This window comes from Drosophila sechellia, chromosome X (assembly GCF_004382195.2).
Source record: "Drosophila sechellia strain sech25 chromosome X, ASM438219v1, whole genome shotgun sequence".
NCBI lineage: Eukaryota > Metazoa > Arthropoda > Insecta > Diptera > Drosophilidae > Drosophila > Drosophila sechellia.
In genome coordinates this window covers 653,828-681,642 of record NC_045954.1, presented here as the reverse complement: position 1 = coordinate 681,642, position 27,815 = coordinate 653,828, and the positions used below count along the sequence as shown (strand labels likewise).

Below are 27,815 nucleotides of genomic sequence, written 5' to 3'. Positions count from 1 at the left end.
AATCGTTTTTAAGACCCCAATTTTTTTTACTCTTTTGCTCTGCAGTCGACATTAAGCACGATGGCAATTGCTCTGGATTTACAAACAGTTTTTTTATTTTCATTATTGAAAACGCCAAGTCAAGCAAAGTTGATCAGTTCTATGGGGGATATGGGTAATATTGGGACTGGGGGAGGTGGTGTTGCATTCGTTAATTTTATTCTCCTCACTTCTCAACTCCCTCCACTGCCTTCTTTTGATGCTTGCAGCCTGCTTCTTCTGATGATGATGAAATCGTCTAAAAATGTTTTTGTTTATTCCTCTATTTTGGTTGCAACGAGGTTTTTTATTGGGCGTGGGGATTTTGGATGAAGATGATGCCACAACTGCAGCAGCGGACTTCACAAGTACAACAAAAAAGAAAGCTATAGTCCAGTGAGGCTCGACTCTCGGATACCTGATGCCTGATCAAACTCTTTTCAAAAGAACGGCATCTGTTGGTAATTCGCATTACAAACGTAAAGACGGCGTAATTAAAACTAAACACATATATTGTACCTGTTACAAACTTCGCCATGAATCTAGCATGCCATTCCATCCTACGATCAAGGAGTATAAAAGACTCAAAAGAAAAAGAATCCAAGGAGAAAAGAGCCAAACGTGGAGAACGAGTAAATCAGGTTTTCCAGCCGTCAAAGTATTAACCTTTTGTTGGAGCCACCGTCATAGATGCTGCTGAAATATTTCAGGCATTTTAAAAGTATATATAAATATGTATATATATATATATGTATCCCACAAAAGAGCGAATCGAAGGAAAGTCAAAAGGAAGGAGACTAGCTGGAGTCCTTTAGCTGCAGAAACAGAACAAAACCTGCACCAGCCTGGCCCATAGCCCAGGTGTGTCAAAATGTGCAGTGTGGCAGTAGTGGCAAGTGGCGCGCACGATTACTCACATGTTCGAACCCCCCCCGCGCAGACCCCACGCAACTGGCTTTTGAGGTCACTTCAAGTGGCTTATTTCCGCCTTTATGCATGTTGCTTTTGGCTGAGAAGTTCCCCCGATTGCCTTCTTTCTGAAAAGGCACCCTACCCCTAGTGTATGGGTCAGTTCTGCAATATGCTGCAGTTAACAACAGAGACAGAAATGGTAAAGTAAAGCAAAAAAAAAACTAAGTGATCGCTGTTCCAAAGAAATTATAAATTAAGGAAAACGTACGGTTTTTTGTTCAACGTGGAACAAACATGAGATGAACACGTGTTTTTAGGTCCTGACTAACTAACCAATCATTTTGAATCAACGAAACTTTGCTAGATTTAATGACTTCAATAGGACATATACATATATGCATATAATATACATATACATATATGCAAATAACTCCCCAAAATTTAAAAAAAAAAGTAATATTCATTGTATGGTAAGCAGATTAAGTTTGAAACAGCAACATTTTCGTATGTGGCAACATGAGTAAACAACCATCGCTGCGTCTATGACTCTACAATCTGTAGGCTTAACCTCAACCTTCTAGCATTTAAAGTTCCTGCGATCTCGTCCTTCATACCGACAGACGGACAGGCGGACTAGGCTATAGATCCTGATTCCTTCTGCCGGTTACATACTTTTCAACGAATCTAAATATTGAATATCAACTACATTCAGCCAGCACTGAAAAATGTAAAAGTAAATCAGTGATGAACGCTGCTGATTTTATGGCACACGATATTCAGTCGCAAAAGGAATATATTTCACTCTTGGTTTACAGGGTACCGCTGGCTCTCCGGGCGGAAAAGTGGAACACGCTTGCACACAAAGGCAATCAAAAGCCAATAGTGGACGCTGCAACAAATCGCCAAGTGTCGATAGCACAAAAAAAAATGAAATGTGGTTGCAGAGCACACTTAACAAATGCATATGCACACATATGTACATACATACATACTCGTATGTGGCTGAAAAGGTGAAGGAAGCACAGTGAAGGCAGTGAACTGCATTTTGTTCAATTTGGCTTTTTGTTTTGCTTTTTTATTTCGCTTCTTTTGTTGCTGCGCCATTGACTTTTTCCTTTTTAGGCCTCTTTTGCTGTGGCTTTTGTGCTGTGTTACCCCGCTCGCCAATCATTTTAACCCAAATGGCGGCTCTTTTTGTTGGTTGCGCAGCTCTAGAATTGCAACAGCTCCAAAAGCGTAGCATGCAAAGCAAAAAGCACACACCCCGAAGAAAGTGAAAAGCTGCAACGGAAGGTAACTCAGTTTCGTTTATTTGTTAATTTAAATTTTAATATTCCAGTTGAGCGGCTCGAGCAGGAGGAAGGAAGGAGAGGATCGAACTGGAGGGGGTCTACTAGTTAGTACCCGGTACAATTAAAACAGAAACAGGAAGCCATGTTTGGGTGCTTCGGGGGTAGGTGGTTCCACTTCAGTGGCATTTGAAGGGAGTGTTTGAACTGTACGTGGACGACAGATGTTGCAAGAGATGTTCGGGCGATAACAAATATTAAAAGTAGTACCTATTAAAGTACGTAGTAGAATTAGCAGTGGTAGCAGAATTAGTAGTAGTAGAATTAGCAGCCGTAATAGTAGTAAAGGTAGTAGAAATAGTATGAAAAATGGTTCATTGATGAATCAGTCGCGTAACTTTATCGTTCTAATTCACAACGCACCAGAAACTCAAACGTAATCTCCCAGAAAAAAATGTTTACGTTCCACTTTTATCGCTGCGCTCACAGATAACAAAAGTAAACTGACGACAAGTAGGTCACAAATTGTGTTCCAAATATTCGGAAATAACTACAGATCTTGGTCATGTAAATTGATACAGTGCAGTGCAGATAAGGTGTGTAGATTAACGGGATGATAAAATCCCGTGAGCTTAATACTCTTGTTGTCATTTACATAACTCAAAACAATTATGCTGTCATACAGCAATACAGTCCCAATAGTTAATATGACATTGGACACTCAATGCCCCCGCGTTATCATCTCTTTTGGAAGTGTTCCAGCTACTCAACCACTCTGTTCACTTGCAACTTGTGCAACCTCACCCCGCCCCTTCGCATCACTTTCTCTGTCTGCTAAATTGATGATGTTGATGACGTCTGGCAGCGACAATCAGAGCAATCAGGCAATTCAATCAGTCGAGACTAGCTTTCTATATTAGCTCCATCGTTCATCGTTCCACATCGAATACATACATCCCCGTGCTCCTTTATAACCAGAATTAGGCACTTCCAAGGCACACAAAAGAAAAAAAAAACACGAAAACGAAAACTAAAACTAAAATATTCCAATACAAATTGAAGGGAAATAGCTTCTGTGAGGCCAATCCTTTGAAAAGATACATAATTTTGTTCGTGCACACTAAATTGATGATAAATTTAAGCACATGTTTTCTGTGATCTAAGCTATAGTTTCGCTTAAAACATGGACCAAAACTTTTACCGGGAAACAAGTTGTTGACAACGAGAGTAGAATGAATCACGAGCTGCAGAGATGGCACAAAATGCGACTGAAGGACGCACAAAGACCAAGTTCCGCATAATTTCTAAATAAGTGCAGTCGAAACCTTCCTCCCCAAGCCCATGGAAAACAGAGACACTCCAAGAGGGCAGTCAACTTGTGTTGTTATCGCCTGTCAGACAGCAGTCAAGAATAAGAAGTTTTATTTTCGGGAAGCCCCCGCTTGGCCCCGCTCCAGAATATTTATAGTCTAGCGTTCCTTAGCCATTTCCTTGTTGGCGGCTCCAACGATAAGGAGCTCCCAGCTGCCTTTTCCAGTTTAATCTATTTTCCTCTTTTTTCCTATTTAATTTTAATTAACGCTCAAAATGAAACGTCTGGGGTCACAGAGATTGAGGAGGCCAAAAAGAAAGAGGGGCGGATTTGTATTCAAGGAGGGAGGAGTGTGTGCGCATAGAGAAATTGTTCATCCAGCTTGGAAGCAATCTTGTCTGCAGACTCGGATCAGTTGACTGTTGCACTACATTTAAATACAGTGCTTGAGTTAAGAGTTTTGATCGTCTAATTTCTGTCATCGCATTGTCATTAATACGTATTCAATTACGAGCGTCATTATATCCCCACCATATACCCACGTAACTAGCAAAAGCAACTAGCAAGCAAGTTCACAAATGTGACTATTAATGCGGAAGATGATAAAAATGAATCACTAGTCCGGAATTTAACTGAATAATTGAAGTCGAGGAGAACCATATAAATGGCGAGAGAAGCGCAGTGTAAAGATTACAGAACATGATATGGGGCTGTTTTAAGCTTTTCTTTCACTCAATTACTCACTCGTCTGTAGAAAATCGCTGCTGCAGGCATCTACTTAGCGGTGTTGATATGAGAATAAGGAGGTGAGAGCATTGTAAACACGTGCAGAAATGTAATCACGCACACAAATAATTAAATGGGACGCTTGAGCCACATTATTGATTGACAAAAATGCGTTCATGCTCGTATTATATGCATGGGCTTAGCTCGGCTTATTTGCTGTCTGCCAAAGTCGAGGAGCCAATGAGGAATTCCTGTGAATTGCCGTTTAACTCCTAGGAACCCCTTTTTGCATACGAAGTCCAAAGCCATTGGGCAAATAATGGTTGGATAGGTTGGCCTGGGGCAAAACTGGCAGATTACATGAATTTTGGTTGCTGGGCAGTCTTAGGAAGATAATCAAATCTGCTCTTTGTAGTTCTGTTTCACCAGCAAAACCCCACAATTACCTCTAATGCTATGCGAATGCCAAAAACCCTTCTTCTTTGGATATAAAAGGGTTGAACACAGTCGTACGTAGGTTTTACATTTTTGATTTGTGCAAAAGAAATACAAATGTGTTTGCTATATGCATCATCTGCATACTAAGTATAAACCATTAAGTACAATACTGGTCTGAAAATCAAATAATTTAATTTTCTATTATATTTAAAAGATGGCATGTGGGCTTGTCTCCAACAAGTTGTCAGCGAAATCAACTCATGCCGGAAAATATTGGCACGTTGGATGTGGAAAGTTCGGAGAATGAAAAGAAAAAACACAAGCCGCAACGAACAAAGAAGCTAAAACAATTGACTTGTGCAATGGGGAACTTTTCCTCATGCAGTGCAAATGAAAATCAGAATGAAAATGATTTCAGCAAATCAACACGTTTTTGTTAGGCCCCCGTACTTCCCATGTGCTGTGTATGTACTCTCGTAACAACACTCAACAAAACTAGCCAGTTACATATATCCCCTTTTAAAGCACATTTAAACCTCCATGCAACATTTATGATTCTTAAGCTGGTTTCAATCGTCCAAATTTTCATATTGAAATTTTCAACTATTTCGATATTGTTCCCTCTGCCAGTTTTATACATTTTCTCTTTTCTTTCGCTGCACAAATGTTGTAAACTTTTAAACGAGCATCTAATGGTATGCATGTGAAGAAGCTGTACGTACGGAATTATAATAAAAACTTCTCACGCACTTACACACAAATTTGAAGGTGCTAGTGGTTTTCCCCAGGACTCGAGGCAGAATGGGCCCATTGAAATACCACATGGAAAAGGGGTAAGCCAGATGGGCGGAGAACTAGGGAAAACTGAGGAAAAGTGAAAGGTGGTCCACGTAGCGTCATTGACTTTGAAAATTAGTTTATGCCAAGAACAACACGCCACCTCCAAAGCAAAACCTAATTAGTCGCGGACACTCAGTGCTGGCAGATAAAATGTGACTTGGCCCACTGTCCAAATGTGTTTACACACATTTGTTGAAATTTGTACCGAAAATAGTGGCCTAAATAAATGAATTACGAATAACGCAATAACATGTAATCGAGCTTTGATTATCAGCAGAGTTATCCAACATAAATGGGTTGAAACCAAATAAAAGTATATTTAATCTGCTTGTAATTATTCCATGTAAACAAATCCGCTTCACATGAAACACGAACGTTAGCCAATAAGTAGACAAGTCAAAAGGCCAACAAACTAGCCATTCCACCCATTATGTGTGTAGTAAATTCTGTATGATATTTAAGCGGTGGGCTGGCTGGCTACACATAATTTTGCGCTCGCGGCTGACATCTTGACGATACCAACGAGACGGACGAAAAGGTTGGAAATAAACGAGGCGGCGAAGCTCCTTTCGAGACCTCCAGTCCGCCAACTCTTAACCCATTTTCGACTGCAGGGAAGTTTGTTTATGGACAAGAAAACGGAAAATATTTAATTAAATTCCATCGATTTTGGCCCCCAAAAACGTACCAGATGGGGCGGCCTTTTTGGAATCTATCAATTACTTAATTAAAAATAGAAAAAAAAATTAATAAATTATGGTTTATTAAAAGGGAATAATTTCCTGGGCGGCAGAGAAACGAAATGTATTCGAGTGAATTATGAAGGACGACGAGAACGAGTGAAAGAGAGCAAAAGGGGTTGGAAGCAGGGCACAAATTGTCAACCATTAAATTTGAATGAGATTTATATACATTTTTTAATTGTGAATGTGCGTGTGCATGTGCATGTGCAGCATGCACAAAACGTCTGACAAGAGAGCAAGTGCAATAAAATACAATCTGCGAAGAAGCCAGCCAGCGGCAACTGGAAGTTATTCTCCGCAAGCCCAAATGAACTCTGAGCTGCGGACTTAAAAACGCCCATAAAGTGGATATATAAATTTGATTTTACTTTTACTCTACGAGTAACGGGTGTAAAAATACCCTAGGAAATAAAAGGATATAGAATGTTGGTTTTTATATATCTTATTCTGCTCGTGTAAATCACATCGTAAGGTACGTACTTGGAGTCTATTGTATTTCGATTCGAACTCAAATTGAGTAAATCTGGAATGCAATTACCACTAGTCTCTATTCTATCGTTTATCTGTCATAGTTGAGTTTCGCATTGTTTTAAGTAGCTTACCAGCCAAATGTTTACTTTAAGGATATTTCCATGTCCATATGACATGCTGAAATGAATTATCTTCAATGAGACGAGAGACTCACCTGAAACGAAAGAAAGCGAAAGAGAACCAATTAATATTCGTAAAGTTAAAACTATGGAATTGGGTAATGTGTTGCTTGCGATGGGGGCTTGGATGGATGGACTCTTGGAGGAGCTGTTCTGTAGCTCCAACGACAAATTGACTATCGGCATACGATACTCAAGAGAAGAATGGAAGGGAAATGTCGGGTGTTAGGAAGGGGTTAGGGACGGATTACACTTCACTGCTGACGAGGGTATTACCGCCTAGGCATGGCACGGAAATTATGAAACAACGAGCAAAACTGGGTCTCTTTGTAGGCTAGGCCCTTGTCCAAGCCTCCAAGCAAAAGGATCATAATGCAACTTAAGACTGAGGCAATGAAACAGTATGACTGACAATGCTGTCAATGGGACTTCAAAATAAAAACCATGCCAGTTCGATACGTGATATTGTCCTTTGCAAATACACACAAATCAGTTAGCTGAACTCACACACTTGTTGTGCCCTGTATGTTTACCGCTCAACTCGAGTGTGTGCCAAAAAGCCAAACACGACACACAACAAAAACAATAAACTGCAATTTTGTTAGGATGAGTGAAAAGCCATGAACAACATTCGGTGGCAGGAATAAATAAATAGATAAATAAATCAAATCAAATCAAATTCGAGGGAACGGCAGAGCAACAACAAGCGTCTAGCTCACAAACGTCTGTGAGAAAAGCATTTTGGCAACATTGGCGCAGTGGGGATTCCCCTAGTTCCCCTCTCTTCTTCATCGGAAGAATATTTGGAAATTGAAAGAAGAATTTCAGAAACCTGGGAAGAGCACACCTCGAAGAACTCAAAAGGATAGTTAATACAATATTTTCCTCCGAATAATTTCCATATTTAATTATCTGCTAAAAATGCTCTTCAAAATATCTATCTTTTCTATGTAATCTTTTGCCTATGTAACGTAAATTTTAAACAGGCAAAAACGCGTAGCAAGCCAATCGATTCGACCATAGTTCCCCTTTATTCGTTATTATTCAGTGTTCCACCTTTTATATCGTTGAGCTTGCCGCATGTTCGTTTGTTTGTGGCTGCGTGAGTTGCACACATTTGTTTGAAGTTTCTGGCGACCAGAGGAGGATCAGAAGTGCCACGGCATTCAGACAAACGGCCTGTACTCCGGACTTCGAGACGGGCTCAGAATTTAAAACTGCTTCTGGCCTCTTGTGCCTGCAACTACGACGCGGCACGCTAATGGACATAATTACGCCGACAGGCAATGAGTGACGGGTGGGGGGCGGACTTGGGGATGTGGAAATGTGGGGAAGCCATAAACCAAGGACTTAACTAATGACAGTGAACGATAGATATAGAGCCCGGAGGAGGAGAACTTGGCCAACTGATCACACCAAAACAGGAGCGGAGAATCACCAAGGGTATTAAATAAAGCAAAAACAGAGTAGAGCCACTGAGTGGAGGAGAGCGAGAATGCTATGGGGGAACTTCTTCTGGATATGGCTGCAAAATGTGGATGGAAGCCTGCAACTAATGACTTTTAAATGCGTTTAAACCACAACCCCAGCAAACCTAGCGCAAAGCGACAAACAACAAATCAAGAACAAGAACATAAACGTATACGTAAAACGAAAGGAAGGATCTAAGAACAAAAATTCACGCTGATCATAAAAATGTTAGGAATGTTTCATTATATCAACAACTTTGTATAGATACTCCTAAATATATACCGATCTTCAATCCTAAAGTTGGCCAGTCTATCTCCTTCCTTCTTCGGTGACACGTAAGATGTCAGATGTCAGTTAAATTCATATTAATGTCGCGAATGGAAAGCAAATATAAATTAGGAAAATGGACGAAGTCAAAGGTCATGATGCTAATTGACTAAATATTCTGGCCTGTGCGTCCATCTCCACCGACGAGTTTTCCTCTGCTTTTTAATTTTGTTTGTCTTGTGTGTTGTGCGTGACTGACTGTCTCTCGTCTCCGGTTTTTTATTTTAAATACGAACTTCCTGCTGGAACAGACAAACTGTTTGTACACGTTCTTTTTTGGTTGGGTTTCGAGGGATCATCATCGGCTAGTCCGAGCAGAGAGTTCCGATGAATTATGATCTCAATTAAAGAGCTGAGTCGCAGCTTCTGTTTCCCGGCTCTCGACTCCCCTACATGTTTCTGTGTTTCTGTTTCTGTTTGGGCTCCCGCCACATACACTGCTTCCCATTTCCAGCTGCTCTATTTATGGACATTTACCATTTTAATTACTACAGCAAACAGCATAAAAACCAAAGTTTAACTCCAGGTCGGATAGTCGGCTAGTCTGAGGAGATGCGGGAAAACACAAACAGTTTGAAAACACGTTCCGAAATGGGCGCGGAACACTTGAAAACGGCTTAGAAGCAATGCAACAAGAAGTCCAGTTCACATTCTGCAATGTGGCACAGAGCAGCAGAAGCAGAATGGGAAATATATGAGCCCGAGCCCAAGCCCAAGTAAAGGCAACAAATAATTTGACAAGCGGAAAGTGCGGAAAAATTTCTGCAAAATAGTTGCAGAAAGCCAACAGCAAATATGATGGAAAATGATCGGGGTCTCAGGGGGAGGGATGGCTGGAAAAATATCTGCCACGTCCCAAGCAAACAAACATTGTGGAGCGATGATGAGATGGGAAGACATGAGATGGAATATAATACAATGGTTTGGAACACGATCGAATGGGATTAATTGATTGAAAATCGTTGATTCTGGTACATCATTTAAAATACCATATCCAACTATTGATAACAAACCAACTTTAAAAACCACAAGGTATGTATGTAACAATTTTTGTCGCTATACTTAATATGCACGGTATTCACTGGCTGGTGCCATTTCCATACTCGCTTCTTGGTCGCTTTTCTTCGTTCTGTTCATTAACAAACAGAGGCAGGCACAAAAGCTACACCACTAGGAGGGGGATTTAGATAGAAATTGGGTTTGAGGTGAAAAGGGGGTGGGCGTGCAAGAAAGCAACGTGCGCCCAATCAGGAAGTGCGCCACATGGCACACACACACACACACGAGTAGATGGGGAGGCAGACAGGACGCTCGCGGGCATAGCATTCCCTCACTTTTTGAGGTTGGGATGCGCTTCGGATCTGCGGGATACAACACCGAGAGATGAAAGAAGATAGCTAGATACAAAAATCAGATCTGCCGAGACTCAGTCGACCTGTGTATTTCGCAAAAGGCCACATACCTCGTCAACTTTGCCCCCAAAAGCTTGACTTTACCATTTTTTCTTGTCGCCATGCCTGTCACCCATTGCTCATGAAACCATTTTAAGAAAATGGTAGTTAGATGCTTACCCAAGGTTATTAAAAATTTGACTTTCCCCATTTAGTTATCAATTACCACACCTCACCTCTTAACACCCAACTACAGCATATCAATTTTTTTCCACACTGCACTGTAGATTTAGCAGCTTCAAATTACGAGCTCCAGCTGAGTAATTCCTGCCCTTCCGCTAAGCTTTCCTCTTCATTGCATTTCACGGGCTTTTCGCATCTGTGTCATACATGTGTTGCTCATAGAGCCCAGAACCAGCCCAGAACCCTCAGTGACAGCATCGTACACCCTGAAAACCCTGCTCCCGCTGTTTTCTGGATGGTGTACATTCTTTAATTACAAGCGTAGCTCGAAAAAAGGGGTGGAGTGAAAAAGATTTGATTTATATGCACGGACTTGGCATTAATGTTCGCTGGAATTATTTTAATTTGGCCATGGCAAGGGCAGAAATAAAGAGAGAGCAAGTCGAAAAACTCTTTAATCTAATTACAGAGTCCGCAGAGTCCCACAGGCGACCAAAGGTTGTAGGTCAACCAAAAAACTCCATTCCGGAAAACTTGACTCCATGTGTAATTTGTTTGTGTCGCTGTCAATCAGCAAACATAATTTCAATATAGTCTCGTAAATCGATAAAGGTTCTTTTGACTTTAACTGCTTTTCAGCAGATGTTCTTTTAGGTAGATAATACTGATTGTTTAATTTGAAGTTCACTGCTACGCTATTCTGCATTATTGGAATGCAAAAATTTGAGGAGTATCCAAGCCCCACATACATATGGAGAAGTGACAAATTGGGTTGAAAGATGAAGTCAAACTGAAGATCCACTCTTATCAGAAAATATGAAGAAAAGCAGTGCGACAAACATACTTTCATTGCTGGTTCTGCGCTTTATCTGTTTTCCTTTGGTATTACTTTGTTCCTCTTCTGTTTCATATCTTCTTTCACTGGTTTTATTTTTCTTAAATGTATATTTAATGAGGCGAGACATTTTTAATTGATGCTCAATTAAGCAGCAGCGACAGAGACGCCTGGGTCTGCTGACCGAGGTCGGGGAGAGATGGTGAAGGAGGGCACAGTGTCAACAGTTGTATCAGAGAGCGATTTAAATCGCTACTGAATATAGGACAGCTCGTAATTCCAAACTAAATTTGTAAATTTGTATTTGCTCATACGTAACAGATATGTATGTTACGTACATACATATTTATATGGAAGAGATTTCACGCCTACGCTTTCTACGCCCACAAAACCCGTGTGTCGTCACAGTTGATATTAAATGAAGCGTAGACCACTGAAAACGAAGAAAATTGACAAAGGCAACACAGGAATGTGGCCAACTTGTTATACCAGTTGCTTATTGAGTAAAATGATATTATAGTTTCGGCATGAAACAGCTGGGAAAATGCTTCTCCGAGCTCAAAAGTTCCATGCCCATGTCCGTCCGTCTCCCTGTCCGTATAAACTTAGGTTCAATTTATTTATATTATATTAAATATACCGAAATTGTATTGATCCTTAATGTATGATTGATCCTTAATGCTATATCGGCTAAGTACACAAATACGCCAAAACAGAGTAGAGGGTATCTGACAGACGAGGCACTCGACATAGCGTTCCTCCTTGCTTCTGCCCACATACGAGTGGGTGGTTAGAGGGCGTGACATGTGGTTAGACTGACCTGTCAAACTGTTAAAGTTGCTCCAATCAAAAGAGCTTTTTTACGAATTTTTTAAACGATGAGGGAGGAAAATTATTTCACAATCGGGTAGGAATTTTTTTTTTAGGAATCCAATCAAACAATAGCCACTTAGCATAAAGTGTAAGCATTAGAAGTCCAAAAGAGGCATAACGCAGACTTATTAATAAATATAATGGAGTAAAACAAATTTAAAATATATGAGGCGAAAGTCATTAGGCAAGTATGTACGAGTATGTGCGGAAAACGAGTGGTAAATCAAAACCGAATAGAAATTAAATTCTGTAGCAGAAAGCAAGAAACAGAAACAACAAACGAATTCAGAGCCAAGCAAAAGCAAACAAACAAAACAATTATAATAAGCGACCGCGGGGCAAAAAACAAGGCGTGACAGCCAAAAGGAGAAGTTCTGAGCAACAGCTGGTATCAAATTTTGCGACTTTTAAGTATTTTTCGCCACTCGCAGTGCAGGGGAAATTAAATTCGCATAGCACTCATAAAACACTCCACACCTTTTTGCTGCAGAACGACCAATGGCCCCGATACAATGAGATGAACTTTATTTATTAACCAAGTGTTAGGTAAAGCAACCCACATTTATATTGTTTCCCCCTCGCGACACCACTGCCTTTTGGCTTTCCAATTCATTAACTTAATTTCCTTTGCCAGCAGCTGAAAAAAATCACATTGGGCCAGGGCCATAAAGCAATTTTCAATTTCAGCTTTTAATAGGCAAAATATTTACGTTTTGCTTCTTGCCTCCTATAAGAGACAAACCTCCCCCTTTTTCGCTTTCGGACGCCGAAATTAAAAATTGAAATCGGCAGAAGAAAAAGGCGGAAGGCAAATAAAAAAAAGGGAACATTTAGTGAAGTTTGTTTTGGTCTCTGGTCTCTGGTTACGATTAATGACTAAGAGAAATAAGCGAAAGTTGTGGCAAGAAAATTAGGAAAATTACAGGGATAAGCTTTCAAAATCGAGAAGACTCCACTGAGTCATCCACTTCATCTCGTTGACCCGATGAATACAAAAGTTTCACAATATACATATGTGGAAAGTGCAAAAACAAATAAGCTTCTGCCAGGGAAATCACAAGCATCAGTGCACATACATGTATGTATAATAACAAGTATAGGTCTATAATGAATTGTTATTTTTCTGGTAATCTACTGCCATTAAAATTACGAGCACAACTGCTACTTTGCATATTCAAAACTAATTATTTTCTAATGGATTTATCACTATATCGCGTCTCCAAAACTTATCCATTCATTCGCTCGAGCGAATAGAGTAAAACTTTGACCATAATTTGGGACTGGTAATGAGGCTGAGGCTTCGACCCATAAGATGACCAATTAAGTACAGTGGGTAATACAAGATATGCGCATGTGATATAGATGTTCGACGCAAAGTGAATGCAATTAAAAGTTTACTTGCCCAATCGTCCTTTTCAGACCCCCACACAAGCACACGTACTTACATACATACGAGCAAAAAAAGAAGCATACAAGCATACATACATACATATGTGCAGGCAGACAAAAGGGCTTAAGCAAACAAATTTGTCGAGCACCAACTTTTGCTACAGACTGTGTGCAACTGGTTGGCAAGAGAGAAGAAATTCAAAGGGGCCACACACAACGCAACACACAACACACATGAATGTGCCCCCTCTTTGCGTTTTAGTTCGCTTGCAATTTATGTCAAATTAATTAAGATGATGCGCAATCAACAACAGCGAAGCAGAAACAAGCACAAAAACCGTGGTGTAACTTCACCCTCCCGTAACATCAAATTTGAAATACTCTTTTTTCTTTGGCGACATTACAAGTTACTGTTCCAGTATTTGGCAATATTGGAAGCTACCAATTGCGGAAGTGGGAAAATACTTATTTCACCCAAGAATGTTCGAACTACTTTCCAATCATTGGCCACATTGACATGGTATAATACGAGTATGAAATCTGATATAACGAGTAGCCAAAGCAGCGAACGAAGTCGGGATAGCCGCTCAAAAGCTGAGAACTAAGGCAACATATCTGTACGTACGAGATGTATTTCCCCAGGCCCTCCCCTTCTCGTTGCGCGAGAGACCACTTAAACTTCGATTTAAAAGAGCTTGGCTTATTATTTTTTCCATCCTTTTTTCTGTTTGACAATTGTCAACTTACAATGTGCCGTTCTGGTAGTTGTGCCTGTGACGGGCATGGAGAGAGACCACAAACAACAAGTGGAACAAAGAGTTAAACAACATAATTACCACGTAATTATATAAGTACCGCACCCAAACCGCCCTTCATTAATATCTTGAGCCAACAAAAGAAATCATCGCAACAAAAGTTTAGCTTTCCTTTTGAAAATGAAGCACTGTTCATATTGTTTTACGCTTCTTTTTCAGGGACTGTCAATAGGATCGACGGATCCTACGACTTAACCGCCTGCAAACAGGAAAAATCTCGGCGATTATAGTGATTTGAGGACGGCCCCGCCGGAAAATTCCCCGAGGGAATATGAGAAATGCCCTGCATGCACGCAAGCTTCAAATAACTCAAATAGTGGGGCAAAGAACAGGCTAATTCGGAGGCTTCTTGTGGGAGTGGGTGGCGCTAATGGAAACCTACGAGTATTCCACTCGCTTCATTGGAGGAAGCGACTGTACGAGTGCCGTTGCTTCCATCTCGAATTTAAAGTGATTGCTTTGTATTTTTTATTTTGGCAGAGACCAGCAACTTAGGTTTTGATGTTACCTTTGAAACCATTTGTGAATCCCAAATGACTCTATTTGTCTGCAAGATTATGATTACAATTCCACGCGCATTCTATTTCAATTAACAATTGGAAACTGTTGAGCCATTTTGATTGATGCACTCGTAATGACATGGCATTCACCAAGATATTAAAGGTCGCCAATCGGTGTCATCAATTGTGTCAAGCAAGCAAAAATGTACACATATAGTAAATGATGAAATTCCAAAATTTCATTCAAAACTGTTCTTTTGCCCTCTATTTTTTTTTCAATTTTGCAAAGAATTTCATTGCACTGTCAATTAGGTCACTACATTAAGACTTAATGAGCGATTTCTAATTTCAATTAAAGCCTTTTTGCATCAGAACAAAGAACTGTGAAAACTATTTTATCCGAAGTATCGCGCCTGCAGATAGTTCTCTGGTTGTCCGCCAGGCGTCGCCACAATTTTCCCCAAAAGAGATGCATACGACATGAAAATGATGATGACAATTCATTTCGAGGAGTTTGGAATACCTTTTTCTGCTCGTACACATAAAAAAAGTTTGATTCATATCATAAAATTCATTAATTAAAGGAAATAATTTCCTTTCCTTAAAGCCTTTCTCCATTATCCAACGTGGTTAGTATTGGCGTATTTTAAATGTGTATTAAACTTGTCAAAATCCTCCTTATATTAATATACTTTTTTTTCTGTGTACTACTTCTGTTGACCATTTCCGCTTCTTGCTTATGTCGCCCGCTCTCCACTCTCTTCGCCAAAAAGCAGTTGGCAACAGGCAACAAAAGCGAGGAGGAGGCAACACAACCAAAGGCTAAAACTGAACTGAGTCACAACACCAAGACCCATTCAAAAGAGAGAGATCAATATTCATGATTCATGCCATTGGCATGCATCTGGTTACCAATGAGTTTTGGGGTTGGGGTTGGTGATGGGGGTGGGGGTTAGCATACAGGTATGTGTATGGGCTGTTCCACCGGCTTTATGAGTTAAGCACAATTTTCCATACTTGACAAAGCCAAAAACCTGAAGCGGCACCAATCGTTGGCAGCATTTTCTGTCTCATTTCCCAGTTAGAACTCATTCCACATTTTCCCTTGTTTTTTGGGAGCCAGGTTGAATAACCTTACCGTTTTACGCAGCCAGGTTAATGGCTAATCGCACGGCCAACATCTATCATCGATACTAAATTGAACATGGCATGCTAGCAACGCAACATGTATTGATAACCAATGAACTAATGAACCAATGAGAACACAAACAAGACTCTGGTAGTGGGGACGAAGTTTTATTTTTATTTTTGCCTAACTAATAATCATTTCGCACATGTATGCAAAATATTGATAACGGAAAAAACGGAAAAACAATATTTTTGTAATTTTCCTCAACGAATACCATTCCAAAGAACCCAAAATAAATAATGGTAACGCAAACCAGAGATAGCCATAGAATGACTGAGTTGCAACAATAGAAAAATAAATGTTGAAACATTTAAGCCAACACATGGGGCTCATTAGAGTGGGCTGGGTGAAAATCCCACTCTATCGCCATTCTTTCTATGCCCTGTTTTCAGGGTTCCACCTTCGTTTGTCAACAATCGGGTGCGATAAGATGTTTCTTTTTGTCTGCCCGATGGTTTTTCTGGATTTTGGATTGTGTGTGGGTGCGCCCGCCCATTACAACAAATTACGAATGGCTCCAGTTTTTGACTTCATTATCAAGCTCCTTTATACTTGCTATTATTGCATGATATTATGATTATCTGCAAGTGTTAGGAGTGGAGAAATTATTTGCCACCTGCAGCGAGGCGGAAATTAAATGGAAGGCCACGCTTATGTCTAGTGTCTCGACTATCAGATACTCAGCTGAAAAATAATGCAAATAATCAATTGGAACACCGAAGAACAAAGTAATGCTTCTCAGGAAGCTGCATAGAGGGACATAAAATATTTGACGAGAGAAAGGGCTCTGGTCAATAGTCAAAGGAAAAGGTACCGCAGCGCAGAGAGGAAACCCCTCCCCAGTAAGTAAATCTCAAAAAAAAAAGTAGATCACAACGCAAACAGACAGCAAACGCCAACCAGGATGATTTCTGTAAATAAAGCGGAGGGGCAGGTTCAAAACCTAGTGGTAAGTCGTTAAGTGAGGAGATTGCGGTACTGACATCGTGCACAAGCACCGAAAAATATATCACCTCATATTTTCCCCTATGCTACTGCTTGTTTTACCTCTGTTGTTCTCTTGCTCTTTATACACTTTTAAAAGAGTCAACAATCAAGAGTGCCGAAGCGGGGTACGGGGGTTTTTGTACATTTTATGTAACCAGATTCGAGTCTAAAAGAAGGCGATAAAGCAGAGCACCGAGTGTAATATAAAAACGAGTTGCCGACTATCAGCTATGCGAACGCGAAATTTCAAAATTTTTCCTGGGATATCGATAGATATTGGGGAATAAAATGCGAAAAAAATTAAAAAATATCAACACATTTTTCAAAAGTGTGGGCGTGACAGCTTAGTGCGGTTTGTGGGCGTTAGAGTGGGCGTGACAACAAGGGTCAACAAACTTGCGCTACGTCTATGTCTCTACAATCTGTAGGCTTAATCTCAATATTCTAGCTTTTATAGTTCCTGCGACTATTGATCCTAATCAAGAATACATTTATATTTAAGCTCAAAGAAGCTGGGTTCGGAAAAATCGAATTTTTGAAATTTAAAAGCTGGAATCGTTTGCCCATTTTTTGCCCATGTTTGCCCACCAATTAGTTTTTTTTGCCCACGTCCAGTTTTTGAGATATGAATTTTCGAACAAGTTCGAAAATTTTCGAAGATCAAAAATTTCACTTTTTTCAAAATTTTTTTTTTTTAATCGCAATAACTTCGTTTGCCCACGTTTGCCCACCCTTTAGAATTTTGAAATTTTCGAAAATTTTCGAAGATCAAAAATTTCACTTTTTTCAATTTTTTTTTTTTAAATCGCAATAAAATCGTTTGCCCACGTTTGCCCACCCTTTAGAATTTTGAAAAAATGTATACTTTAGAAAATATAAGACATTCAAGTTTACCTCGGTCTACTTTGCCCACCCTTCGAAATTATTTTTTTTCGTTTGCCCACTCTTAAAAATAAAAAATTTCGATTGCCCACCTCTTAAAACTAAATAATTTCGTTTGCCCATCCTTTAAAATTAGTTTATTTCGTTTGCCCACCCTTTAAAATTAGTTTTTTTCGTTTGCCCACCCTTCGAAATTAGTTTTTTTCGTTTGCCCACTCTTAAAAATAAAAAATTTCGATTGCCCACCTCTTAAAACTAAATAATTTCGTTTGCCCATCCTTTAAAATTAGTTTATTTCGTTTGCCCACCCTTTAAAATTAGTTTTTTTCGTTTGCCCACCCTTCGAAATTAGTTTTTTTCGTTTGCCCACTCTTAAAAATAAAAAATTTCGATTGCCCACCTCTTAAAACTAAATAATTTCGTTTGCCCATCCTTTAAAATTAGTTTATTTCGTTTGCCCACCCTTTAAAATTAGTTTATAATGTTTGCCCATCGTTTAAACTTAGTTTTTTCATTAGCCCACCGGATCGGCGGACCAATTATCAAATTTTCTTAATCATTAATAAATTTCATGCAAGTGTTGATGAACATACATATATATAGTTTTTTGTATATATACATATATATTTATGTACATACATACATATATGTGTTCATCATAATCAAATAATATTAGTGCTTCTGTCCGCCGATCCTAAGATACATATGTAAATTGGCGCCACAACTTACAGTTATTACATACATCTGTACAAATTTGGTTTTATAGATGGAAAATCGAAAAAACCATTTTTAAGGGGTGGGCAAACGTTTTTAACTGAAAATATATATTTTAAAGAGGTGGGCTAATGAAAAAACTAAGTTTAAACGATGGGCAAACATTATAAACTAATTTTAAAGGGTGGGCAAACGAAATAAACTAATTTTAAAGGATGGGCAAACGAAATTATTTAGTTTTAAGAGGTGGGCAATCGAAATTTTTTATTTTTAAGAGTGGGCAAACGAAAAAAACTAATTTCGAAGGGTGGGCAAACGAAAAAAACTAATTTTAAAGGGTGGGCAAACGAAATAAACTAATTTTAAAGGATGGGCAAACGAAATTATTTAGTTTTAAGAGGTGGGCAATCGAAATTTTTTATTTTTAAGAGTGGGCAAACGAAAAAAACTAATTTCGAAGGGTGGGCAAACGAAAAAAACTAATTTTAAAGGGTGGGCAAACGAAATAAACTAATTTTAAAGGATGGGCAAACGAAATTATTTAGTTTTAAGAGGTGGGCAATCGAAATTTTTTATTTTTAAGAGTGGGCAAACGAAAAAAAATAATTTCGAAGGGTGGGCAAAGTAGACCGAGGTAAACTTGAATGTCTTATATTTTCTAAAGTATACATTTTTTCAAAATTCTAAAGGGTGGGCAAACGTGGGCAAACGATTTTATTGCGATTTAAAAAAAAAAAATTGAAAAAAGTGAAATTTTTGATCTTCGAAAATTTTCGAAAATTTCAAAATTCTAAAGGGTGGGCAAACGTGGGCAAACGAAGTTATTGCGATTAAAAAAAAAAAATTTTGAAAAAAGTGAAATTTTTGATCTTCGAAAATTTTCGAACTTGTTCGAAAATTCATATCTCAAAAACTGGACGTGGGCAAAAAAAACTAATTGGTGGGCAAACATGGGCAAAAAATGGGCAAACGATTCCAGCTTTTAAATTTCAAAAATTCGATTTTTCCGAACCCAGCTTCATTGAGCTTTATATTTATTAATTTCACATAAATACGTTAAGAAAGTTTTTAACATTAGGATACACATAAGACTGGCTTAAAAATCACAAAATTCACGTCCGTTGGAGATTTAGTACTATAGAATATGATTCCGTCTTAAGAAAATAAGTTAAAAACTTGTAAATTCAATGTCCACGCAGAACCTCTTAACGTTTCAAACCCCAGACTAGTAGTGCCTCTCTTTCACACCCATTGGTGGGATTTTCGACATGGGGCATACTTTTGGTATGTCGTTCGAAACGTACTATTTTTTACTTTTGGCTACCTGCCTATGCAACTCCCAGGCCCCTCGTTGTGCCGCATCGTCCCGTCTCCTCACTCCACGTAACTCGAAACGTGTGCAACACATGTGAGTGTGTGTGCATTGTATCTGTGATTTTGGGAACCCAAAAAGGTAACTCACAGAAGGCACATGTGTGAGTGGGGTCTGTATGAGTGCAGTCAAAGACCGGAAATCTCTAATGATAGCAGTTTTCTTCTTTTAGAATATGTCCTCTCTTTCTTCTTCTTATTTTTCTTTGTATTGACGTCTTTTTCTGTAGTCTTCTAAATTTGTTTGTCTTCAATTTGCACCTGGCTTCGACCTGCAGCTTCTCCTGGCGCCTCTTCATTTCGATACCCTAGGAACTGTGGATCCGAGCATGCCAAATACATTTTGGAATGCAGCTCCATGGAGAAAGAGGTTTATATCTATGCATTGTAATAGATTTACACAACTTGCGGAGTCGAAATAGCATTGTGAGTTTCACTATGCCCCTATGCTCCCGGTACAAAATAGGGTAGCACAAATGTCGACCTGCTAAATGGGTCTGCCCCATCTCAACCGCTTTTTCAGTATGCAAGTCACATCAAAATGTCTCGACTGCTGCTGTGGTTAGTTTCCAGCTTATGCAAATGTGTCCAGCAGAGGTAAGCACACATGCAATGACCTACACCGCTCCCAGAACCCCCCTCTACACCCCTGGGCTTCCTACCATGCGATCAGCTTCGTAACCTGGCCTTGATCGTGGTATTTTTGCGTGCAGGAAACTCTATTCGCTCAATCACTCGCAGCTTGGTCTTCACCCTTTCACGATGCCCCTTTGCCACACCTCTGCCGCTCTGCAGTGGCTCGAAGCTTCAAGCCCTCTCGAATATTAATTTGGGAAGAAATCATTGTGAGCTGACGAGTGAGGAGAATGCAACAGAACTCTTCATGATTCAGGGTAACAATTAAAAAATAGCACTAGATATTGGTAATCAAGATTCAAAGGTAGTGCCTTAGGATTGTGGCTTCATTAATCAGCGACCACTAGAGTGCTTCATTAGAAGCCACAAAAATATTTCATAAAAAGTGTATAAATAAATAATTCATTATTGACCGTTCGGAGAAACGGAAGAGGAGCCATGCACTTATTGAAATGCATGGCAAGCATGCAGAGGGAAAACGTGGGTCAGAAAACAATAGAAATATAAACTCAAGAAATATTCAAAAAGTGTGCTTCACGAATATTAGCTATATCTAGAATCGTCAGATACGATTAAGCACAATGAAACACACAGGAACTCGACGAAACAGAAAGCATCATGAAACACAAGTATCTTTAATATCCAATTACACTAAAAGTTCATACTGAAGGCATTTTCGTTGTAAGCTAATATTAATTAGAGTTCCCAAACCCTTGAAACAGTCTCACTAGGATTAATTGGCCATTTTTTGTGCCAGCTGTGAAACAAATACTTTCAAAAGTGCCGGTTGCAACTAACTCATATTTAACAGTCCCCTTTTGCAAGTTAAACTTCCGAATCGTAATTCCTCATTTTGCAGTTTTTGATTTTAAACACTTCAGCAAGTTTAGCAACTATCGCAAAACTTGCTAAAACCGTTTTAAGGCCACTCAAAACGAACCATCTTCTCATGTTTAATTTGCTTCATTTCGGGATCGTACAAATCTTGCCTTATTTGTCGCCATTTGCCAGTTAAAACTTCAAACTGTGCGAGACACATTTGACTTTTGGACACGGGGGAGATTCCGCAAGGAGGAAAATCAGCGGGAAAGCGGGAAAAACTGCAATGCGGGAACGGGTGTCGATTTTGGGAGTTTTTGGGAGAAGGGTGGCTTGTACAGAGAGATGAATGCTCTACATATGCTGGTCAAACATTGTCCCGCTGGTTGGAAGGTTGGTAGTGTAAAGGCTGTTGACCTTATTGGCTTTTCCAGCTTTCCCCCATCGCTTTTCCCATAAATCAACACTACTCATTTTCCGAAAGATCAAGAATAATAGTTATTGTTGTTATTTATGCACCATTATTTTTTTTTTTTTTTTGCAGCCAATTATTTTTGGTTGTAAGTGTTTACTTTTCTGCGTTCCCCAATCCTTACAGCTCGTAATGACCTAATTTTTCGTGTTTTTTTGTACTATTGCTAATTTGTATTCAACAGTGCGCCCTTTTTAACAGAGGAGGAGAGAAAGCCAGGACAAACAAAGCCCTCATTCGGGGACCGGCTTCGATGGTCATTTTGTGGTTCAATCAATCTTTGACGCATTCAAACAATGGAACGGATAAATGCTATTTATGAAATGCGGTTGGGGTTCATTTCTTGTTAAATTAGGCGTGTTCTGCAATGCAATGTGGACGTGTATCATGGCAATTAAATGGTTAAGACTCTTATGGAAGCCACTCCACTATTGGTCATCATTAGCTAGGGAATCAAAAATCGATCCTTTAGTTTTAGACTTGTTTCCCCCTGTCGAATTTCCATTTTTCTTATATTGGAGAGAAATTTGTTAGCCAAAGGCGCTTACTGGCTTATGAAATGCCAATCCAGAAAGCTTGTTAACGGAAAATGTGCAGTGGCAAACGAAAGGAGATTTTCAGTTCGTTTCCGAGATTGTGGATTGTGAGGCAGGAGCAGCTTGACTGGAGCAGGACATCGAGAATGTGTCCCCCAATGGGAGTCGGTCAGTCGACATGCGAAATGGAAACACTTTTTCCAGCCATAGACATAGGAATAACAGTATAATATCACGTCGCAATGTTGATGAATATGACCACCCACCCAAACCTTTTTTCCAACAAAAATATGTGAGGGAAAGAACAGCAAATGTAGAACGCACAAACCGGAGCACTAATCGAATTTCCATAGGTGGATGTGCCTCATTTCCTCGGGCCCATAGCCCACTGGATTATTAAGGACAGATTCATACACCTAAGAAAAAATTGTATATATGTACATATATGGAAAACATTGTGGAAAACAGTAAGCAACCAATTAATACGCCTATTCAACCGGTGGTCGCTTTACGATCACCGTTGCCTATTGGATATCAGACTTTCGCTTTTGATGGTGGTTTTTGGTTTATTTTTCCGATCCGCTCTGTTTACAGCACTCGAGTTAAATTGACTAGCTGTTATGAAACGCAATGTGCATCTTTGTTTACGTTATCGAACCGAAACCCCTGGCATCACCATTCGCTCTATATTGTTTAAATTACATATTTATCTCTTTCACAGTCAATTCCCTTGAACAATCTTCGTAAATTATTACGCTGTGCTCCCATTGCTAAGTTATTTTTTTACAGTTTTTTCGGGCCTTAACCTTCCCCATTCGCAACTTAAAAACACCAATGAGCGAGACAAAGAGCTTGAAAAGTCGTTTCATCTTCGTCTCTCGGTCGTTTTCAAAACTTTTGGCGTTTTTTGTTTGTCTTTTTGGCTTGAAAAACGATTTCGTTGCACTGTTAACTGTTAAACTAATGTCACAAGTTAATGAATAGAGAGTGGGAGATATGGAAAAAAAATATATTTGGGGACAGGACGGGTCCTAAGGCGCGACCCAGCCCCAAGTTAAAGCCAATTATAAAACTGCCCTCGCCTTTGCTTTTTGGCTCCGTGTGTTTGCTGTGTAAGCCGAGATGATGGCAGAAAATGTCTGTGGGAACCTTAAACCAACCAAAGAAAATGCAAACAAAAACCAAAACCTGGCCATAGTGTTTTTGCACCGAAACAAAACTACGCAAATATTAAACACAAATTCTGAATCCCTTGCAAAAACACTGTTGAACGTATCTAGTTGGTTAAGAAAATGATTCAAAATGATTAGGAAAAATGATCTTTTGTGTACGACTTGAAGAAGGAAGGGAAGGGAGGCGGGAAACAAGTGCGGAAAGACAAGGCGAAAGAAAGCAGCTGGTCAAACAATTTTCATATTCATTTTCCAGATTTCTTCGCCATATTTTTTCGTTTCCTAGTCAGACAAACAGTTTGACATTAACTGGAAAGTGGGCGGAAGGCGGTGGAGCACCTGCAACGGGCGGGACGAATCGAATGGCCGAACAGAAACACAAATATATAAAAGAACCGCCAGACACACAGAAAAGCAAAGCATACGGCGGACGATAAAGCTCACAGAATATTTAGCTAGTTCAGCATTTTCCACGCTCGGTTGCAGTGGATACCCACACTTTCAGACCAACTTCCAAGGTCATCGGATTGCACTGAGTGGAAACCCAATTATCGCAAAAGTATTTATGCACCTGATCAGTGTGGTTTCCATTTCATTACTCGATAACCTTGAGACTCCTCATTAGCGGTACGTTATCAAAGTGGCAAAAGTGTATTTGGTCTGTGGAGCAGCGCAATTCTTGGGCTGAAGGTTAATTGGCCGAAAATGATAGGTGTTCATCCGATTTAATTATATTCCACACTCTTGATTACTGCACTTCATAAAAAGATGTACTTTACTTATGTGCGCTTGCAGTTCCCTATCTGCAGAGTTCTGTTTGCACAATCCATGGAAATATGGAACGCCCCCGCAAAACCGAAGGCCCTCAAATACAAACAGCAACACAAACAGAGCCTAAGGGTCTCTTTGCGGTGACTCCATCCTCTCCAAAATGCCTGGAACTCTGCGCCATAAACTATTTAGACTTCCCATGCTGGAAACCCCAGTGCAAATGTGAGGTTATGGGCGTAAGCCCCTCGCGAGCTGCGAATCTGAAATTTGTTGATTTTGTATTTAATATTTAGTTTGGCGATACGTAATACAATGCGCAATATATTGTTTGGATCCGCAGCCTGGGGGCAGGATTTACTGTGTAAACAAATCGCCGCCTAAATGAACAAATGCACAAGGCTTTAGAGAAACAATTGTTTTAATTAATAACTGATCGATGACAAACACGGGCTTATGCTCTCTGTAAGAATGGGTTAAAGAACGGTGCTCGACATGGTTACCATATAGTTCCATGTACCGAGAGCTGAACTCAAATTAGAATTATATCGCACTCTTCTTACGTGCCGTTGCAGCTCAACTTAATTATCGTTAATCTGAAACATCTTAAAAATATGCATGTGAATGTGAAAAAGATACGCGCAAGAAAGAAATATTTCACAGGGCAAGAAAAAAAATCAAGAAATACAGTAATAAAAAGAATTTTTAAACTTCCTTGGAAGGTAATTCAATGCTTTTTGGGCATTTATGAAGAACGGAATTCTGAAACCGAAGCTTCGGTGAGAACTTAGTGCCAACATTTTAATCAGCGAACTTCGGTGAGAACTTAGTGCCAACATTTTAATCAGCGAACTTATTATAAAATATGATTCCGAGTCAAATAATATTCACACGCTAACTACATATTGTTTCCATTGTTTTTAGAAGCAACATTCCGCATATATGGAATCAATTTCTAATTTTCATACTCCAATTTATTTACAGAAAACTGTGAGTAACCGTTGTTTATTGTGAATTCAGTGTAGTAAGAATGCGAGTTTGCCCACCCTACTCTTGATTATCGTACAGAAGGGAGCAGCAAAACAAAAAGTGGCGTAAGTGCAGCCGATCGATCGTTCGAATTCAAATTCGATTTCGAACGCGAGGGTTTTTCGTGTTGCCTTCTGTGCGGCTCTTCTTGTTTCGAAATTCCCACGGCTGTTTGTCTTGTACTTGTTTTCGTCAAAAAAAAAAAAAAAAAAAAGAACCAAAACTAAAGGGAATGCAAAAGAACAAGAAGCATAGAGAAGACGAAAACTTACCCGCGTAACAAAAAAAGCAGCTGTCGCAGTAGCAGAGCAAAACCAGCACTGCAAGCAGCGACGCCAACTGCGGCTGCGACGGCATCTCGATGGCTGTTGTTGCTGTTATTGTTGTTTTTGGACGACGTCGACGCAGCGACGACGCCGCAGATTTGAGCATTTGTTGTTGCCTTTTGGTATTTGTATTTCTGGGATTTCGCTTTATGTTTTCTCAGCGGCCTTCCTTCGGTCTTCTAGTTTTTAGTGAACAGTCTTGTTTTAATAACACATCTCTCACATCTTTTTTAGCTAAAACATAAAATATACAAGAGCGAATGAAATTTTAAACGTCACTTTTTCAGTTTTCTTTGTGCCAGCTATTCGCGCACACACAACACTCACACAGGCACACCTGCCACAGGTTAAAGAGCGAGTCAGCGAGCGAGAGAGAGGGAGCGATCAAAAACGTATCGAGGGAGAGAAAATAAGAATGCAAAAGCAAAAACCAAAAAAAACCACCTCTCTCTTTCGCTCTCACTGTTTTGAACCCTTTTTTCATTTGGGGCTTTAAGACCGGTTTTCAAACTTGTTTTCACATGCAATTCTTGCACACAAACACAAACTGGCATATATTCGTGGCTAAGAAACAATTGATCAAATTTTTGAAACAAACAAATTCTTATTTCACATTGCCTTGCTCTTTGGCGGCATTGCTTCACACAAAACAACAGTAATGAAACAGAACAAAAACGAACAAAAAAACGCGATCGGTGCGAAAGAAACGCGAGAGGTGCGCCGCTTACTGCTTTTCCTCCTTCCTTCTGGACACAAGTTTGTTCTCCTTTCTGCCACCAGGGTTACCATAAACCCATAAACCGCTCGGCCAACGCTTAGCACCACAGCGATTAACAATTAACAATTAACTCCAGGGTCCGGCAGGCACAAGTCGCCATTTGTAGTCGCTGAATTCGCAGCTCCCCGGCGAGCAACCGAAAGACAACCGTTCACTATGCGCGCACAAAACGAACTGCGCTGCCCCGTCGCAGTCGCTGCTGCGCTGAGCTGCTTCTTCTTTCTCGTCTCCGCTGCTTCGGCCTTTGCCGACGACTGGCACAGTGGGCCGCGTTGGCTGGAAAACCGAAGTGAGAGGCGCAACCGCGGAGCGTGCCGCCAGTGGGTTGTAGCTGAAAAGGAAACTTCACGTGCAAATGGCACAAGATGATAATAAAGTAACTAAGCGCAAGCAAAGAACGTAACAGAGTTTGAGTAAAATTACTAATGGTAGGTAGCATAAAGGTAAAAAATCCATATTCCTTTTACAAGCCAAGATAAGAGTCTCAAACATATTTCCGGCTCCAACTCACCATGCCACGGACTCAAACCGCAAACATGCCAGCTTCGCCTCACTGTGCAGTTTCCTCTCACAATCAGCGCACAGTCACTCAAAATGGCCAACTTCACTCAACTTTGAGCGGGCTATTCTGAGTGGCATCCAATTGCCGTTTGATTGGCTAAGTTGGAAAAGAAAGCGCGCTAATTGTGTTTTGTATTACGATGAAATATAATATAATACTTAAAACCAAAAAAAATTCTACTGGCATGGGCGGAAAGTATCGGATCGTCTTGAGGGTCTTGAGGCTTTGATTAATAAAGAGCAGAAATAATATATAAATAATTAGTTAACAGAGCTTTAAGTGCAACGCCAGCGGACTTGGGGCCCCTGGCAATCCAAAATTGCAGAAGTGTTTAATGGAAAAGGCATGTACGTACTACGTATATGCAAATATGTAAATAAATTCTGATTACGCCACCCCAATTTTGCTCCTCCAGCGCCTTATATTTTGGCGCAAGCATTTTTTAAGTGTGTTAACAGCACATTTTGGCTAACAAACTTGGCGTTTTCTCCGCATTAAAATTAAGCACACACAAAATGTATGCAAAATGTAATGCAATTGTAAGTTATGTGCGTGTTTTCCCATTTTCCACACAAGTCGAAGAAGAAGCAGCCATCACGCAGAGAAGGATGCGAAATAAAATGTGCATTTCAAAATGCACTTAAAAATTCTTGTCGCGCCGTTCTGTGTGTGAGTGTTTTTGGCGAGTGTGCGGCGTGTGTGTCCCGCCAGAGGTCACAGGTCAACTTCGTCGCCTGCCAATTAAAACTTTTTATGCGCTGCGGCGACTCCACTCACAAAACGAGCAGTAGGAACTGGCATCCCAGAGATGACAGTTCTCCCTCCGTGTGGTGGTAATACTACTGTTTAATGGCAGAAGCTGG

The 27,815-nt window shown here is 39.9% G+C and overlaps 1 protein-coding gene across 6 annotated transcripts in view; it reads right to left on the bottom strand.

The window, feature by feature from the left end:
* Window positions 1-26,573, bottom strand: part of LOC6615891 (protein sidekick) — a 64,120-nt gene extending 37,547 nt beyond the window's left edge. For all 6 annotated transcript variants that reach the window (XM_032725464.1, XM_032725466.1, XM_032725465.1 and 3 more), the window contains exons 1-2: window positions 26,341-26,573; window positions 25,559-25,846 (exon numbers count right to left, since the gene is read on the bottom strand). In XM_032725464.1, coding sequence (XP_032581355.1) covers window positions 25,559-25,718 — 160 coding nt within the window. In that variant the 5' untranslated portion in view covers window positions 25,719-25,846; window positions 26,341-26,573. The remainder of the gene's footprint in view (window positions 1-25,558; window positions 25,847-26,340) is intronic.
* Window positions 26,574-27,815: the final 1,242 nt, after the last annotated feature.